Here is a 15,042-nt window from a genome sequence, read left to right as displayed (position 1 = left end):
ATCTGGTTTTAAAAGCATTCAAAAGTGTATTTTTTTTTTTTGGTGGCTGTTCTGGTACACGATATTGGTATTTGTCAGAATACTTATTATATACTAGAAATGTGCGATGACTTCGGTGATCAAGATCATATTGGTAATGTTGTCATATTGGCACCAGGCGATAATTGAAAAAAAATCAGCATTAGGCTGATACTTAGATTTGACTGATAATTCAACCTGACATTTGATGATGCATTTATAATATCCTGGAAGAGAAGAACAATTAGTCACCACAGGGCTAACATGCTAAAACGGCTGTATTTTAGTCGTTTTATTGCACTATACGTATGCATTTCGCATTTCTCAATAATACTAATTCAGGTTTATCAAGTTGCTGTAGGGACATCATATCGATGTCATCATATAAATATCGGATGTCATCATTGATGCATCGATGCATCCCTAATATCTATTGCAGTGTGCCTCCCTACAGTCAGGCTGGCCTTAGTGTCCTCTAAATGCACTCATGCGCCCTGTGTGAGGTGTGCTGTGTGGTGTCACAGCAGAGAGCATACAGGGCAGGATGTGGCTGTTCCTTACGGAGAGCTCTCTGTGTATTCATGTGGCTTTGAGCAGTCCACAGCAGTAGCTCGACCACAGGACAGAGCGGGGAGCGTGCACTGATGATTTATCTTTGAGCCTTTTGCTCACAGTGTACTGTAAATCTTTTTACACAGTCTATTTGTAAAAATTAGACTTCATCTTAACTTACAGTAGATGAAAACAGATGAATCATAACTCTGATGCAAACCACGTCAGCCTTTTCAGTTTTGCACCTAGCTTGATTCTCTCATGTTGTCAGTCTTTACCAGCAACCAAAAAAAGTTTGGGCAGGTTTGAACTGATTTAAGACGTTTATCTGGGCTCTTACTGGTGACGTAGGTTGGGAATACCAACGTGAGATACCTCCAGTAAATGCAGCGTAGAATTTTATCTCAGTAAGATTCAGTAAATCTCAGTAAACGCACGCCAGCCATTTGTGGCGTGTGAGCGCCTTACAGAATCTGTTTCTGGCACACAGATGAGTGTGGTGCTCGGTCGGTGCATCTGTCATCTGCTGTCGGTTTACCCACTGAGCAATGGTCCTGGAAACAAGACTCCAGCATTAAACCTTTTCAGCCAAAAACACCCTTCAGCTGGCTTGTGAGAGAATGAGTCATAGTGTGTTTTGACTACCAAATATACATTAGGCTTGACAGGTATACGGAGACTCCTGCAGAAGTGCCATTACTTTGATATATTGACCCAAAAACAATCTTGGGTGTGGTTTTGGCTTCCAGTCTGGTGTTCATTCCTATATTTTAGTGGAATTGCAATTGGAAGGAAAAAGCCTAGCATTCTGTGGTGCCGCCAGCATGTTTAGTGTTTTCTTTCCGGCAGCTGAAGACAAGAAATGCTAGACATAATCTCAACAGGTCAACAGGTGATTTGACTCAATGTGGGGGTCTATGTTTGTCTACACAGAGTAGTTGACATGGTTGTTGACAAATATGAATATGTGTCCTTCATTTCAGTGTGTTCATAAACAGTGGTAAACGTTTTAAATGGTTAAAACCGTATTATTTGTCATGCAGCGTGTAAAGTATACCTAAAACACTGCACACTTTATGGGGTCATCTCTCCCTGGACTTTACCCCCAGACCTCCACAACATTTGCACTGCTATTTGCTGCCTTCATCCTAAAGAAAGACAAGTAGGCGCAGTTGTGGTCTCCTCTGTTGTGTGTCGTTGGTTTAATAGCTATTCCTGTTCATTTGTAGTTGTGCTTTCAAACAACCAGAGCCCAGTTTCCCCAAAGCATTTTAGTGTTACCCATCTTAACTGGTAGAGAGAGAGTGTTCACTGTGATGCTCGCTCTACCATTTAAGAATCATGTTTATGCTAAGATGCTTTTGGGAAACCCAGCTCTGGTCATTTGACGTGATTATTATTATAGTGTGCTTCATGAAATGCAGTTACATGTGCAGACAGCTTATCTCTGTTTTACCCTAAAGAGTTCGTAATTAAGCTAAAGCCTTCGTCATTGATGTTTACAGAATTCTCCATATTGATGTTGTGCCCTCTTAGGTGTATAATTCTTGCAAATCACTGTTGATATTAGATACTGTTGACATAAGCTAATAGCTTTGCTCTCTGGAGCTGGGAATATGGTGCAGTCTTTCTACTGGATTGTATTTTTTATAATGATATTTTCAAGCCTGTTGTGTAATGTCATATTTCCCAGTTATTTTCACAAGCTTTTCATTTTGCATTTAGAAGAGCACAGATTAATTTTTATGGCCAGTTCCAAGTCAGATTTCTTTACAGCCAAACTGACCCCTGGCTGATCATTTTTGCTGATTATTAGCCTTTTTTTTACTCAAGACAACAGTGTAAGTTTAAGTGAACACATGAAACACTAATATTAGTCCTTTCTATTAGCCAAAGTTGCACTATAAATAACATTATTTGCTTTTTAGTGTGCCAAACTGGCATTTTGCAAATCAAAAATCCATTGGCTGTTAAGCACAATGAGTCATGTGTAAATATGCCACAACATTTTCATAGCAACATCATTCAAATACAGTGTGTGTACCTATGTTACTAACATTGTAAAATTGCAGCATAGATCCAAAATAAAAATAATAAATTGATTGTCAGTCGCGTATTTGGAGCTTCCCTAATTATGTTGTTATTTGATTCACATTTAAAGACTTAGCCAGCCCTTAGTTTTTACATACATGAGACATTGTTTATTATTTACTTATTAATTCAGTTATCTTCTTGCTAACTTACTCCCATTTAAAATTACTGTGGAGAATAATTCAGTTCTTGCATTAAAAATCTTTTCCCACTGTGTCGCAGTTTGGTTTGTCAGAGATAATATAAAGTCTCAGTTCTTCTTTATCCTCTCTACAGGCAAAAGCAAGGAGGCTGAGATCAAGCGCATCAACAAAGAGCTGGCCAACATCCGCTCAAAGTTTAAGGGGGACAAGGCTCTGGATGGCTACAGCAAGAAGAAGTATGTGTGCAAACTGCTCTTCATCTTCCTCCTGGGCCATGACATCGACTTTGGCCACATGGAGGCAGTCAACCTGCTCAGCTCGAACAAGTACACCGAGAAACAGATTGTAAGTGGGATGATCTTTTGGTTTTTGAAAGTGAAACTGTTCTTGTTCTTGCTTATTCATCCGTCTACGTTCATTCATCTATGTTGTAGGAATGTTTGTGTATGTTTTGATACAGAACATAGACAAAACTGAAGCGAATGAGCAGCGACTGTATTTTAATGCTTCCACACAAACTGCTTCAGTGACACTCCAAGCCATGTATACTCACCATGAGCCCTAATTATCTCCTGCTGATTTCCCACCCACTGTACCAGCCAGACTCCCATCAGCCTCTTGCTCTCTTCTGGCTCGCACATTCAGAGAGGGAGCAGAAACCCAGGGAACCGTGTGTAGTTACAAAGAGCGATTCGCTGAGTGAGATGTCATTTCAGAGCTTTGGAGATTGCATGTTATGGTTGAACTTTGTACCCAGGCGTACATTTCCTCCAAAGATGAGATGTGGTCGTGTCATTTTGAACGGCTCTGTTTTCGTCACAGTATGTTCCTGAAGAATGTGATGACGCTATCATGTTTGGAGGAGCGCTTCCTGTGAAGTCATTGTTTCAGTACCCCCGTTTCCTCCGAGCCTACCCCAGCTCTGTTAGCTTTTCATTGACTTCACTTGAGTGTGCACCATTGTTCTGTTATTCTGTTATAGAGTAAATATACACTCTCTTCTGCTCTGCACAGCTTGACTATTTCCTGACTGCTCATTTTTTATTTATTATTTTTCTGTAGCTTGAAAGTCCGGCCTATAATTTAAACGAGGTCGCTCAGTTACTGGATATTGAACTTTGTTGTCCCAAGTCATAAATGACATGAATTGAGGCCGGAGGCTACTAATTTTCCTCCACCACTGCTGCTGTACGTCAGCCAGCCATGCAGTTCTGCTTTGCTCCATTGAGTTACCTGAAATGCCAGATGTTAGCAATGAAGGTTATGTTTTCAAAATGTGATTAAAATATATATATATATATATATATATATATATATATATATATATATATATATATATATATATATATATATATATTTGGAGGTGACAAAACTCTTTCATCTTGTAGACCAGGAGATCTCAGTGAAGGTTTTGCCATGTGGGAGAGAAAGCTAATTCAGATTAGCGTTTGATCTCGGGACAGCTGGTGAGGCAGACTTAGGTGAACTTGACGAGTGTTTGCTTGGTGCTCAGCTCCGCTAATCATATACAGACCGAAACGTTTCGTTCTGTTTGTTTATCTTTTGTTTGTCTTTTGACTTAGCCTGAGGCACTGCAGCAAAGATTCACTCATAAGGGCAGCAAGTAGTAAATTGTCTTGATCGGAGAAGTGATGTGAATGTTTTATCATCTTAAATGAGTGTGTAGGAATGTTTATATTCCATTATTTATCCAAAGATTACTGAGATTGTACACTAGTCATCTGTATGCAGTATTGTAAATCTATATTAGATGCCAAATATTAACTCCTTGGTTTAGAATTATGTAAATAGTGTCACATCTTTGAAAACCAGAAGAACAGAGGGTCAACATTTCAAGCTTTTCTTCATTAATTCTATGGTCATCTTAAATTAGTGATGCATGATGATCTCTGAGTCATATTGGTATTGACAGATAATTGCTTTTAAAAGGTTCATCATCAAATAGGTGTTTAGATTTGACTGATAAATCAAACTAATATTTGACAATGTTTTTATTGTGCTCCAAAAGAGGAGAATGTTTACCACTGAGCTACTGAACTAAAATATCTGTGTTTCATTCATTTTTTGGATTTGTAATCCTAGAGAATTATACCTAGTAGTGGGTGGTATGGCAAGAAATTTATATGACAGTCTAATTAAAATTTCTGCCTGTTTTTGGTTTATATAATGGTGTGTTGTGTGTACATATATCACTGCTGTCAGAATAAAACCTCGTATTTCCAAAATGATAACTTTACAGAAGAAAGGAGAAACCAAGTCGATTTCTTTGGTTCATTCATCATGAAATTGGCTTCTTTTACTTTTCCGTTCCACCTTAAATGGAGCAGCAGTGACGTTTTGGCATGTGTACATGTACCTGAATGTAACTGCTGCTCCATTTAAGGTGGAACAGGAAATTAGAATAAGAAGCCAACTTTAGAACTCAGGATAATATTTGACATGGTTTACATTCTTTGTATGTTGCATATCTACACTTATTCGTGGCAAACTAATACCTGAGAGAGAAAGTTTCAAGTTTTTGTCATTTGCACAACATGTCAGGACATTCATGCATAGAAATGCTTGTGATGAGGCTCAGCTAATCACTCTACAGAAAGTAAATAAGTAAAAATACAGAAGAAAATACAAAAGAAAATACTAAAACTGAAATATATTAAATATACACAAACTATGCACAATCAGGAGGGACCTATGTAAGAAAAAACTCTCTGGTATGTACAAATATATTTATATTTAACAAGGGATAATCTGTGAAGAATACATATACATACATTTTATGTATGGTACATTTTTACGTACTGGTATCCCAGATGAACCAGTGTACTGCCTGCTACTAGTTATATCTCTCTGCAAAACTAATCCAGGCAGATTTAGTCCTAGTTTCTACAGTTAGTTTGTTTTTGTACCAGCATTAACAGATATGTACATGAAAAATATTGGCTATTGTCTTTGGCCCAATTCCCATATCAGTGCATCCCTACCATCTAAATTAGAGGCTGTTCCTGCATAGTTCTATGTCAGTTGAACATATAATCGTGGAATGAAGTTTTCATTACTAAAATGAAATTAGCTTTCAGGTGTTGCCTGTGTTCCCAAGAGATTGTTTTCTCCTTGTATTCATTATTTTACTAGCCAAGCTCGATTCAACATTGGCATAATTTGGTTTGACTATGTGAACCATAATTAAATTGGCTGCTTTAACAATCAGTCAAACAGTGTTACATAATAGTGTGAAATACCCAAGGCTTTAGCCTTCTTGTGGGGTGAGAACATTTACAGACAATTATGTTAAGCATTTTAATTAAGCAGCTCAGGTTCATGCAGAGTCAGTGCAGCTGAGGTAGTAAGACTTCACTGATTCATCCAGTCGATGAATGGCTCTCATTTTCATTGATTTTTGCATTGTTACTTTTTCTACTCGGTCTTATGGAACGTGGAAGCATTCAGGCCTCTCTGAGCGTTTCCTTAGAGTGTCCACTCCCTGATGGATTTTTGGAAGTACCCTGTGTTTCGGGCCTTTGGGCATGGACGTCGTCTTAGAGACTGTGTTTCGGAGTAAATGTACTGAGCAGTGGAAAGACATTCATGTTGACATTTCACACTGTAATGCTAAGCTTATTGGTTTGGCCAATGTCCAGATACATCTAGAAGAAGAAATGCACAATTAACATAAAACCTTACAGTGGAAGGGTCAGTAGCCAAGAAGTCTCCGCTCGCTCTGTAATGATTCACTTGTTGAATCAGCGAAACAGTGGGAGTTCCTACTTATTCAGCTGCATGCGTGTTTATTAGAAATATTCAGAAGCTCTTGCATAGGCTCTGAATTTGAAAAGCTGTTTCTCAAAACCGATTATCTATCCTGAATCTTTGCAGACAAACCAGCATTGCTTTTTGAGGTTAATTCATGAGCTTATATCTGTGTAAATATGCCTGAGTCTTTGATTATGCACTGAATATTTGACAAATAGTGTGCGTCTTTTTTCCATTTAACACATCTTTGCGATGCATCTGAATATAGACAGCCTACAGCACAGCAAATACACATTAGCCAGTGTTACCATTAAGCTGCTTGGGCTCAGACTGTGTGGTCTACAGCAGCTCCATAGCAAGCAAATGTCTGCATTCCCACGCCTGCTAATTGGGACCTGTGCGAGCAGTGGAATCGGGCATCACTGTGAATTTGTTTCACAGGCATTTGATGCTTGGCAGTGTTGACTTGCTGGTCTTTCTCAACAAGAACAAGCAGGTAGTCAGGCATAGGGGTCATTAGCCTGCAGTACATTTGTAGCATTGCTTTGAAATCCTTTAGCTGATCAGGCTCCAGTGCAAATATGATATGCCTTGCCCCCTGTTATCAAGCAAAATTTAATATATTGAATACTCTTAATTGTATTTGTGCATTGAAAGTGGTTAATTGTGCAAAAGATTAATCATCACGTCCATGTGAGTCAGTGTTGGTGGTAAAACAACCACAAAATCCAGGCACCAATAGGAAAGAGAGAAAGTGTGTACAAAACACAAGGATTTGGTAGGGGGGGGATGGAAAAAGGATGAACAAAGCATGACTGAGAGAGACTTTGAAAGAAAGCTGTGCAGAGAGGGCTACGCAAAGAGCAGCAGAGCCTTCGGCAGTGTGCAAGACACATTTGCTCAGTGAGAGAGAAAAGCACTCTCCTGTGGTTCGGTACTCAGTGTCGTCTGAGCAGTTGGGCCTGCTGTCTCTGTTAGTCTGTCGGAAGATGACATTTCTGCAGTGCTGCAGTTATTCTCTTTACTTCAGCTCAAAGCTCAGCTATTATACAGGCCTCTCAAAGCTGAGCCATCAAAGCGGCCTCTCCGAGCTCACATGATACACACTTCCCAGGGAGGGGAAAGGGTGTTAAGGACATGTAGTAATTTTCAAGGGACAACTGTGAGACCATGATCATGATACTTTGCGTACGGCTACACCAGTAATGATTTAAGACCTATTCCGAGTATGCCAGTACTGAATTTTTTTCATAGTTCTGTGTTTTATTCTATTATTAAGTTGTAACAGATAGAAGAAGCTGGATCACTGTTTATTTGCAGTTTACCTGAGCTCAGACTTTGAGCTTAATGAACACATTGATAGGAAATGCATAGGTTAGCAAATGGCAGTTGCAGCTTTCAAAAGTAGCGTATTGTTGCTGTGTAAACAAAACTTTGCTTCTCTGTTTTGTGTTGTTTTTCATTTTTTGACATAAATTGAAAAGACTGTTTGCCCTTAACATTGTGTGTTTTATGGTGAATAGATCAGTAGAAAGAGACAAAAATTGTTTGGAATATAAACTTTTTACATTAACGTGCATTGAAAAGAAGGACGTTTTTGTCTGGCAGTGACAATATATGCGCTTGGCCTGCTCACGTTAATTTCAATGTAAAATCGAAACACAGATCTGCAAGAATAAAAGTAAACTGGCCAAGTGCTGATCATGTGTTAGGAGTGAATATAGTCAGATTGTGATCTTGGCTAATACTAATAATGCTCCCTTACCTGTGTGTCAGGTTGTTCTAATTTTTTTGTTTGCTTTCCCTCCTGTCTCTCTCTCTCTTAGGGTTATTTGTTCATCTCTGTGCTGGTGAACAGCAACAGTGAGCTGATCAGGCTGATCAATAACGCTATAAAGAACGACCTGTCTAGCAGGAACCCCACCTTCATGTGTCTGGCCTTGCACTGCATTGCCAACGTGGGTAGCAGGGAGATGGCTGAGGCCTTTCGCCGGAGAGATCCCTCGCATCCTGGTGGCAGGGTGAGAACAGGCAATTATGTAGCAGAGGGAAGGATGAATGGGAAATGAAGGGTGGGTAGTAGGATCTTGTGGAGGATGAAGAGATTGTAGAGAGTTAGATTGACTGGGTAGAAAAGGAGCATAATAACAGTTTTGTAGTTTGAATCAGTATGCAAAAAATGAAGAGATGGGCTGGACCGGGTGAAATGAGAAAAGAGATTAAAGCTCTTTGATGTGTGTGTGGTGTAAAGGGAAAAAGAAATTGCTATGGTGAGAATGATATGATGACAAAAAAACATTTGACAGCATTGACAACATTTATTATAATGGTTCCAGTCCTGGTTCTGAAGATCCTGCTCTGCTTATTTTGTGTTTTCCATGCTCTGACAAACCCGAAGCAGCACACAGAAGCTTATTGAATGGTTAATGAGTTGAAAACAAAAAAAATGTGCAGAGCGGGACTGATTCATGAGATGAACATTTGTTAAGAGTAGTTGAGAGTCAGATTGATGGGCTAGAAAGAGCAGGTCCCCGTCTTAAAAAAGAGAGAGAAAGATAAATGATGAAAGCTCCATGGAAACTTCTTTGACACAAAAGAGTTGCTTCTGTGTGGTAACTGTTATGGATCTGTTTTTGTTGTGGTGGATTTGGCAGGGACACGATGGACAGTGTGAAACAGTCTGCTGCTCTGTGCCTGCTGCGGCTCTACAGGACCTCTCCAGACCTAGTTCTGATGGGAGAGTGGACCTCCAGAGTGGTGCACCTGCTCAACGATCAGCACATGGTGGGTCTGAGCCAAAACCCAGCACTATTACTTCTTACATTATCTGTTATTTTAGGAAGGTATTTCATAAAGCAGGATTTCTCAGTTAAAAGTCAGCCAAAAGTCACCAGAAGAAGAGGTCAAGGACATTGCATTTGGACAGTTGTCACCTTTGTATTGGGTGTCCTAAAGTGTCCACCTACTACTTTTTTCTTTTAACTTGGTCTTTACCACTTTGTTTCCTTACTGATTGTCCTCTTGGTCTGTTTCAGGGAGTCGTCACTGCTGCCATTTCCCTCATCACCTGCCTCAGCCAGAAAAACCCAGAGGAGTTTAAAACCTGCGTTTCACTCGCAGTGTCTCGCCTCAGCAGGGTGTGTCTTTCGTTCTGCTAAGACCGATTTACTGTTGGATGGATCACCAATATGTCGTTTCATATTAAACAAAGGTGTGCTTGTCTCTTGTTCAGATTGTGTCGTCAGCATCCACTGACCTGCAGGACTACACCTATTACTTTGTCCCTGCTCCTTGGCTCTCCTGCAAGCTGCTCCGTCTCCTGCAGTGCTACCCTCCGCCTGAGGATGGCGCCGTCAAGGGCCGGCTAGTGGAATGTCTCGAGACCATTCTTAACAAAGCCCAAGAGCCACCCAAGTCCAAGAAGGTCCAGCACTCAAACGCCAAGAACGCCATACTGTTTGAAGCCATCGCCCTCATTATTCATTATGACAGGTACACATTTTGTGTTTACACTTTCCTTTTACCTAGATTTTTTTGCCCCTGGCCAATTATTAATTTATATTTTGACCACTACAAATGCAGAGCTGGACACTTGAGATTTCTGTACATTTTTTTGTCTTTTAACAAGCCTGTTTGGTTTGACTGAATTGCATCAAATCCAATTTTGTCTTACTTCATTAGCTATAACCATTACAGTAGCTAATGTGATGGTGTAGTGACTGTGGTGGCCCCCCCCTTGTTGAGCTGGTCTGGCTGACATAAATGCTGTTCCTTTACCTAAAGTTTGCTAATGTCACTCTATAAAATAGGGTGTTAAATAAGCTGACATTGCACCAAGAGGCTGTATCATTGCAGTAGCTAAACAGTACCTAATGACATTTAGATCACAAAACATCAGGGTGGTCCAGCTCAGCAGGGGTGGACCACCACGGTCACCACAATGACAATGTTCTTATTATTGTAAAGTTTTAATGAATATTGCCTTACTAAAAGCGTCACATGACTATTTTGGTACTGAAGCATGATTGTTAGTTGTAAATACATTGAGCATCATTCACCAACCGTTCTTAAGAAAAAAAAAAAAAATCTTCTTAAAACTCACTATGCAGTTTTCATGAAGATGATAAGAACAGAATCTGCACACACTCAAAAGCACAAAGGTGCGAACAATTCTGTGGTTCAAGAACGCATAATGAATCTGATGTACACTTTTTCTTAGGACCTTTCTCAAGTATATATTCAGGAAAAAGCTTAGGAAGATACTGGTGAATGAGGCTCAATGTGTATACAGTAAACATGTATCTGTTATTCTTTCCACAAGTTCTAGATTTTGGCCACAAGATTTTTTTAGTGGGCAGTGCAAATTTTCATGTCTCTCTACCCCTGATGTTTACAACAGGACTGGTTGTTTTTCAGAAGTGCAACATTCAGTGATGTTATAATGTGTGTCTGCATATGTATATCTGTGATATGTATTTGTAAACTACAGTGAACCCAATCTCTTGGTGCGGGCGTGCAACCAGCTTGGTCAGTTCCTGCAGCACAGAGAGACCAACTTGCGCTACCTGGCCCTGGAGAGTATGTGTACCCTCGCCAGCTCAGAGTTCTCCCATGAGGCCGTCAAAACACACATTGAGACGGTTATCAACGCCCTTAAGGTGAGGATTCACAGATGTATAGGCTTTCTGTAGGAGGTGCTCACACATACAAAATGGAAAGATTATTTTTACATTTATATTTACAGCGTTAGGCAGATGCTTTTATCCAGAGTGACTTACAATTTGATCACTTTACAGAGGCAAGTGAAGGTAGTGTTAGGAGTCTTACTGGTATAGTATACCAGTAGGAGGATCAAACTCCAGTCTGCAGCATAGATGGCAGAGGTGTCACCTACTACACTAAACCAGCCACATGTGTTTAAGTGTATTGTGGTCTCTAATGTTTTAAGAAGCTCTCTATCATACATGTTAAATTCTGTACCATGTTGCAAATATCTTTCAGACCATCTTGTGAGGGCTTGTTTAATGTGCATCAAAAGAAACGGAAAGAAAAAGACTTGGCCTTCTGTCTTATGTACGTCTTCCCCTGAGTGGAAAGCATTTATAATAGCTCCAGAGAATACAATAAAAGCTGCAGTTTCTCTGCAGAGATAGATGTATTGATTTGTAGACTGGTTGATTGCACAACAAACATGAACAAATACCTACTCCTCTTATTCCCTTGAGTCGGCAGACTTCATAAAAGCATGATTCAGGGAAAATCTAGTTTGCACAATTTTCCTCTTTTCCGATATTATGTTTATCAGCCAAGACATGTATTGTGTCCAAATTTTGCTGCTTTAGTTTAGCACCAGCGCTATGAGGCCAATGTTGCTAACAAACACCAAAGTCAGTAATGACTCAACTCCTTTCTTTAAATACATCTCCGCTCACACCACATCTAGCCTTTTATTATACTATTGAACTATAAAAAACACAAACTTCATGTAGCCAAACACTGCAGTCAACCATTTTAGATTCTGCCTCCCCCGCAGAATTTGGCTGCCCTACACACATCATGCTGGATTATAGATGCTAGATTAGATTTGCTGGGTTTTTTGGTGTTTTAAACATACATTTTCAGTTCAGAAATTTAAGCCGAACAGTTATTTTTGAAGAATCAAAAAAAGGAAAACAGAAATCGTAGATGTATTCTGTAGTGTCCATGCATGCATGTGACAATTTCAGCACATCTTTTAATCACTTTATTTTGCTGTTTCTTGCTCCCTAATTTTCCTATCCTTCCTCTTTTCTTTGTGCTCCTCAGACTGAAAGGGACGTCAGCGTCCGCCAGAGAGCAGCCGACCTGCTTTATGCCATGTGCGACCGCAGCAACGCCAAGCAGATTGTTGCAGAGATGCTGAGTTACCTGGAGACAGCTGACTACTCCATCAGAGAAGAGATGGTGCGTGTGCCCCTGCCTCGTGCCCTGTAGTCTCACTCTTTAAGCCTGTTCAGATGTGCACATGGCTCTCTTCTCTGCTGCAGGTGTTGAAGGTGGCCATCCTGGCAGAGAAGTATGCAGTGGATTACTCTTGGTACGTGGACACCATCCTGAACCTGATCCGCATTGCTGGAGACTATGTGAGTGAGGAAGTTTGGTACCGTGTCATCCAAATTGTCATCAACCGGGACGATGTGCAGGGATACGCCGCCAAGACTGTCTTTGAGGTACAAACACGTGCCACTCTGCTGCTCTATGGGGATGCTCTTATTAAGTTTTAGAGGAAGTCATTCTTCTTCAGACTTGGTTATTATTCTCAACCGTTCAAAAGATTTTAAAAAGGAATGTTCATAATTTATTTAGTCTACAATAGTAGCTGATTATATATTTGGATATTGTATATTTAAAGGGCGTATATCCAACTAATTTCTCATGTTTTATTTAGGTGTTCTTTTGATTGCTTTTAAGACGAGTAGGTGCAAATGACTTCTGTTTTGGTTAGCCGCTCTAGATTGTGCCTCATTTAAAAGGCAGTCTTCTCTGAAACACTGTCCAATGTGAATTGGCTGGGCCAAACTGCTGAAGGCTGAATAGGCAGATACATAAATATGATGTTTTTTTGTAACATCACAAAAAACAGTGAATTCAAAACAAGCTGTTTGGAGTCAGGAGTGGATTTAACAGTATTTACATACTAACTCAAACTCTGTTTATAATAAAAGGTTCCCCATGAGGTTGGCCCTTTAAATACAATGAACTACACACCCTAAGGTCTTTTTAGATGTTTTATTCAATATCTCAAGTGTTTTAGAAACAGCAGCAACTATATACTATAACTATAACTTTCCAGGCCTTATATTTAGTCAAGAAGACCAGAATATCTGCTTTTTTATGGTGTGAAACTTGAAGAGTGCGTCAGACTACCAGTTAGTTGTGATGGTTGTGATGTCACATGTTCAGAACTTGAGTGTTTTGATGCTTCTGATTGGTATAACTTACGTACAGGCAGTTCACAGTCTATTGTGTTATTAGATTAAATTTTCGCCATTTAAAGCTTGTTGATAGTGTATTCTAAAATAAAAATTGCAGCTCTTTCAAATCGTGATCTCCATATTCAAACCATTCATCTTTCAGCCCTACTAGATGCTGTACAGCTTTCAGAGTCATTTTGAAATCATCCACAGCTCTGTACATTCTGGACACCTCCTAAAATGTTTAACTGATATCTGATCTCTGACCCCAGGCCCTGCAGGCTCCAGCTTGTCATGAGAACATGGTGAAGGTTGGTGGTTACATCCTGGGAGAGTTCGGTAACCTTATTGCTGGTGACCCTCGCTCTAGGTGAGCTGTTCTTTCAGTGATGATTTTTTTTATTATATATATTTTGACCTGTATCTATGTGAGCGTAACAATACATTGATGCCCTTTTCTTTCTCTCCCTCTCTCTCTAGTCCACTGGTTCAGTTTAACCTCCTGCACTCCAAGTTCCACCTGTGTTCGGTGCCCACACGTGCTCTGCTCCTGTCTGCCTATATAAAGTTTATTAATCTGTTCCCTGAGACCAAACCCACCATCCAGGAGGTGCTGCGCTGTGACAGTCAGATCAGAAACAGCGATGTAGAGCTGCAGCAAAGAGCCGTGGAGTACCTCAAACTGTCCTCCATCGCCAGCACGGACGTACTGGTGAGAAAATGCACAAACACTATGGACTGGGAGCCATTATGATGCATATTTCTGAAATAATTAGCCCAGATTCAGTGTTTTAAAAGTTTGGGGTCAATAAAAATTTAAATAATAAAAAAAGGCAGATACATGTATAATATGCTTTTATTATGATGGTACTACTCTATACTGATTAGTAGGAAGCTGTTAAAGGAAGAAATTTTAGAATGATACACAGAGCTTTTGATTCTTTAATGACTGAGAAAGCTATAAAACATTTGATATTGAACAAAAAATCAACATCCAGAATGTCTTATAATTGAAACCTGGTGATTAAATCTTAGGTAGATTACAGATTACAGTTCGTTATCATTTAATAACTGCTTGAATAAATGTTCAGTAAACTTTATGCTAAGTTAAAAGATGCATTGGTTTTGTCTATGGTTCAGTAAATAGTTCCTCTAGTCGTACTTATGTGTTCAGCATTCTACCTAAAGAATCGAAACATAGCGAATCAATGAATCTTTTCCTAAAGGATTGCAATAATTAAATCGTTATGAGGTCAGACATTCACAGCTGCAGTGAATGCTTGTTTGCAGGCTACAGTGCTGGAGGAGATGCCTCCATTCCCTGAGAGGGAGTCCTCCATCCTGGCGAAACTGAAGAAGAAAAAAGGGCCCGGTGCAGTGTCCGGCAATGAACTTGAAGAGGGCAAGAGAGAGGGAGGAGAGTTGAACGGAGCAGGAGAACGACCCGGAGATAGCTCGGCCATAGGAGCGTCCAACGCTGTGAGACTCCACATTCCTACACATACACGTTCACT

At 39.9% G+C, this 15,042-nt stretch overlaps 1 protein-coding gene across 1 annotated transcript in view; it reads left to right on the top strand.

Moving 5' to 3' along the window:
* ap2a1 (adaptor related protein complex 2 subunit alpha 1) overlaps nt 1-15,042 on the top strand; it is a 31,939-nt gene that overhangs the window by 2,176 nt on the left and 14,721 nt on the right. The window contains 12 exon segments of the mRNA XM_036560736.1: nt 2,938-3,149; nt 8,402-8,560; nt 8,562-8,596; nt 9,230-9,359; nt 9,611-9,712; nt 9,808-10,067; nt 11,065-11,233; nt 12,381-12,518; nt 12,602-12,784; nt 13,801-13,898; nt 14,009-14,240; nt 14,819-15,007. Coding sequence (XP_036416629.1) covers nt 2,938-3,149; nt 8,402-8,560; nt 8,562-8,596; nt 9,230-9,359; nt 9,611-9,712; nt 9,808-10,067; nt 11,065-11,233; nt 12,381-12,518; nt 12,602-12,784; nt 13,801-13,898; nt 14,009-14,240; nt 14,819-15,007 — 1,907 coding nt within the window.

Source organism: Colossoma macropomum, unplaced genomic scaffold (genome assembly GCF_904425465.1).
Source record: "Colossoma macropomum unplaced genomic scaffold, Colossoma_macropomum, whole genome shotgun sequence".
NCBI classification, from domain to species: Eukaryota; Metazoa; Chordata; class Actinopteri; order Characiformes; family Serrasalmidae; genus Colossoma; species Colossoma macropomum.
This window is presented reverse-complemented; position numbering and strand designations above follow the sequence as displayed.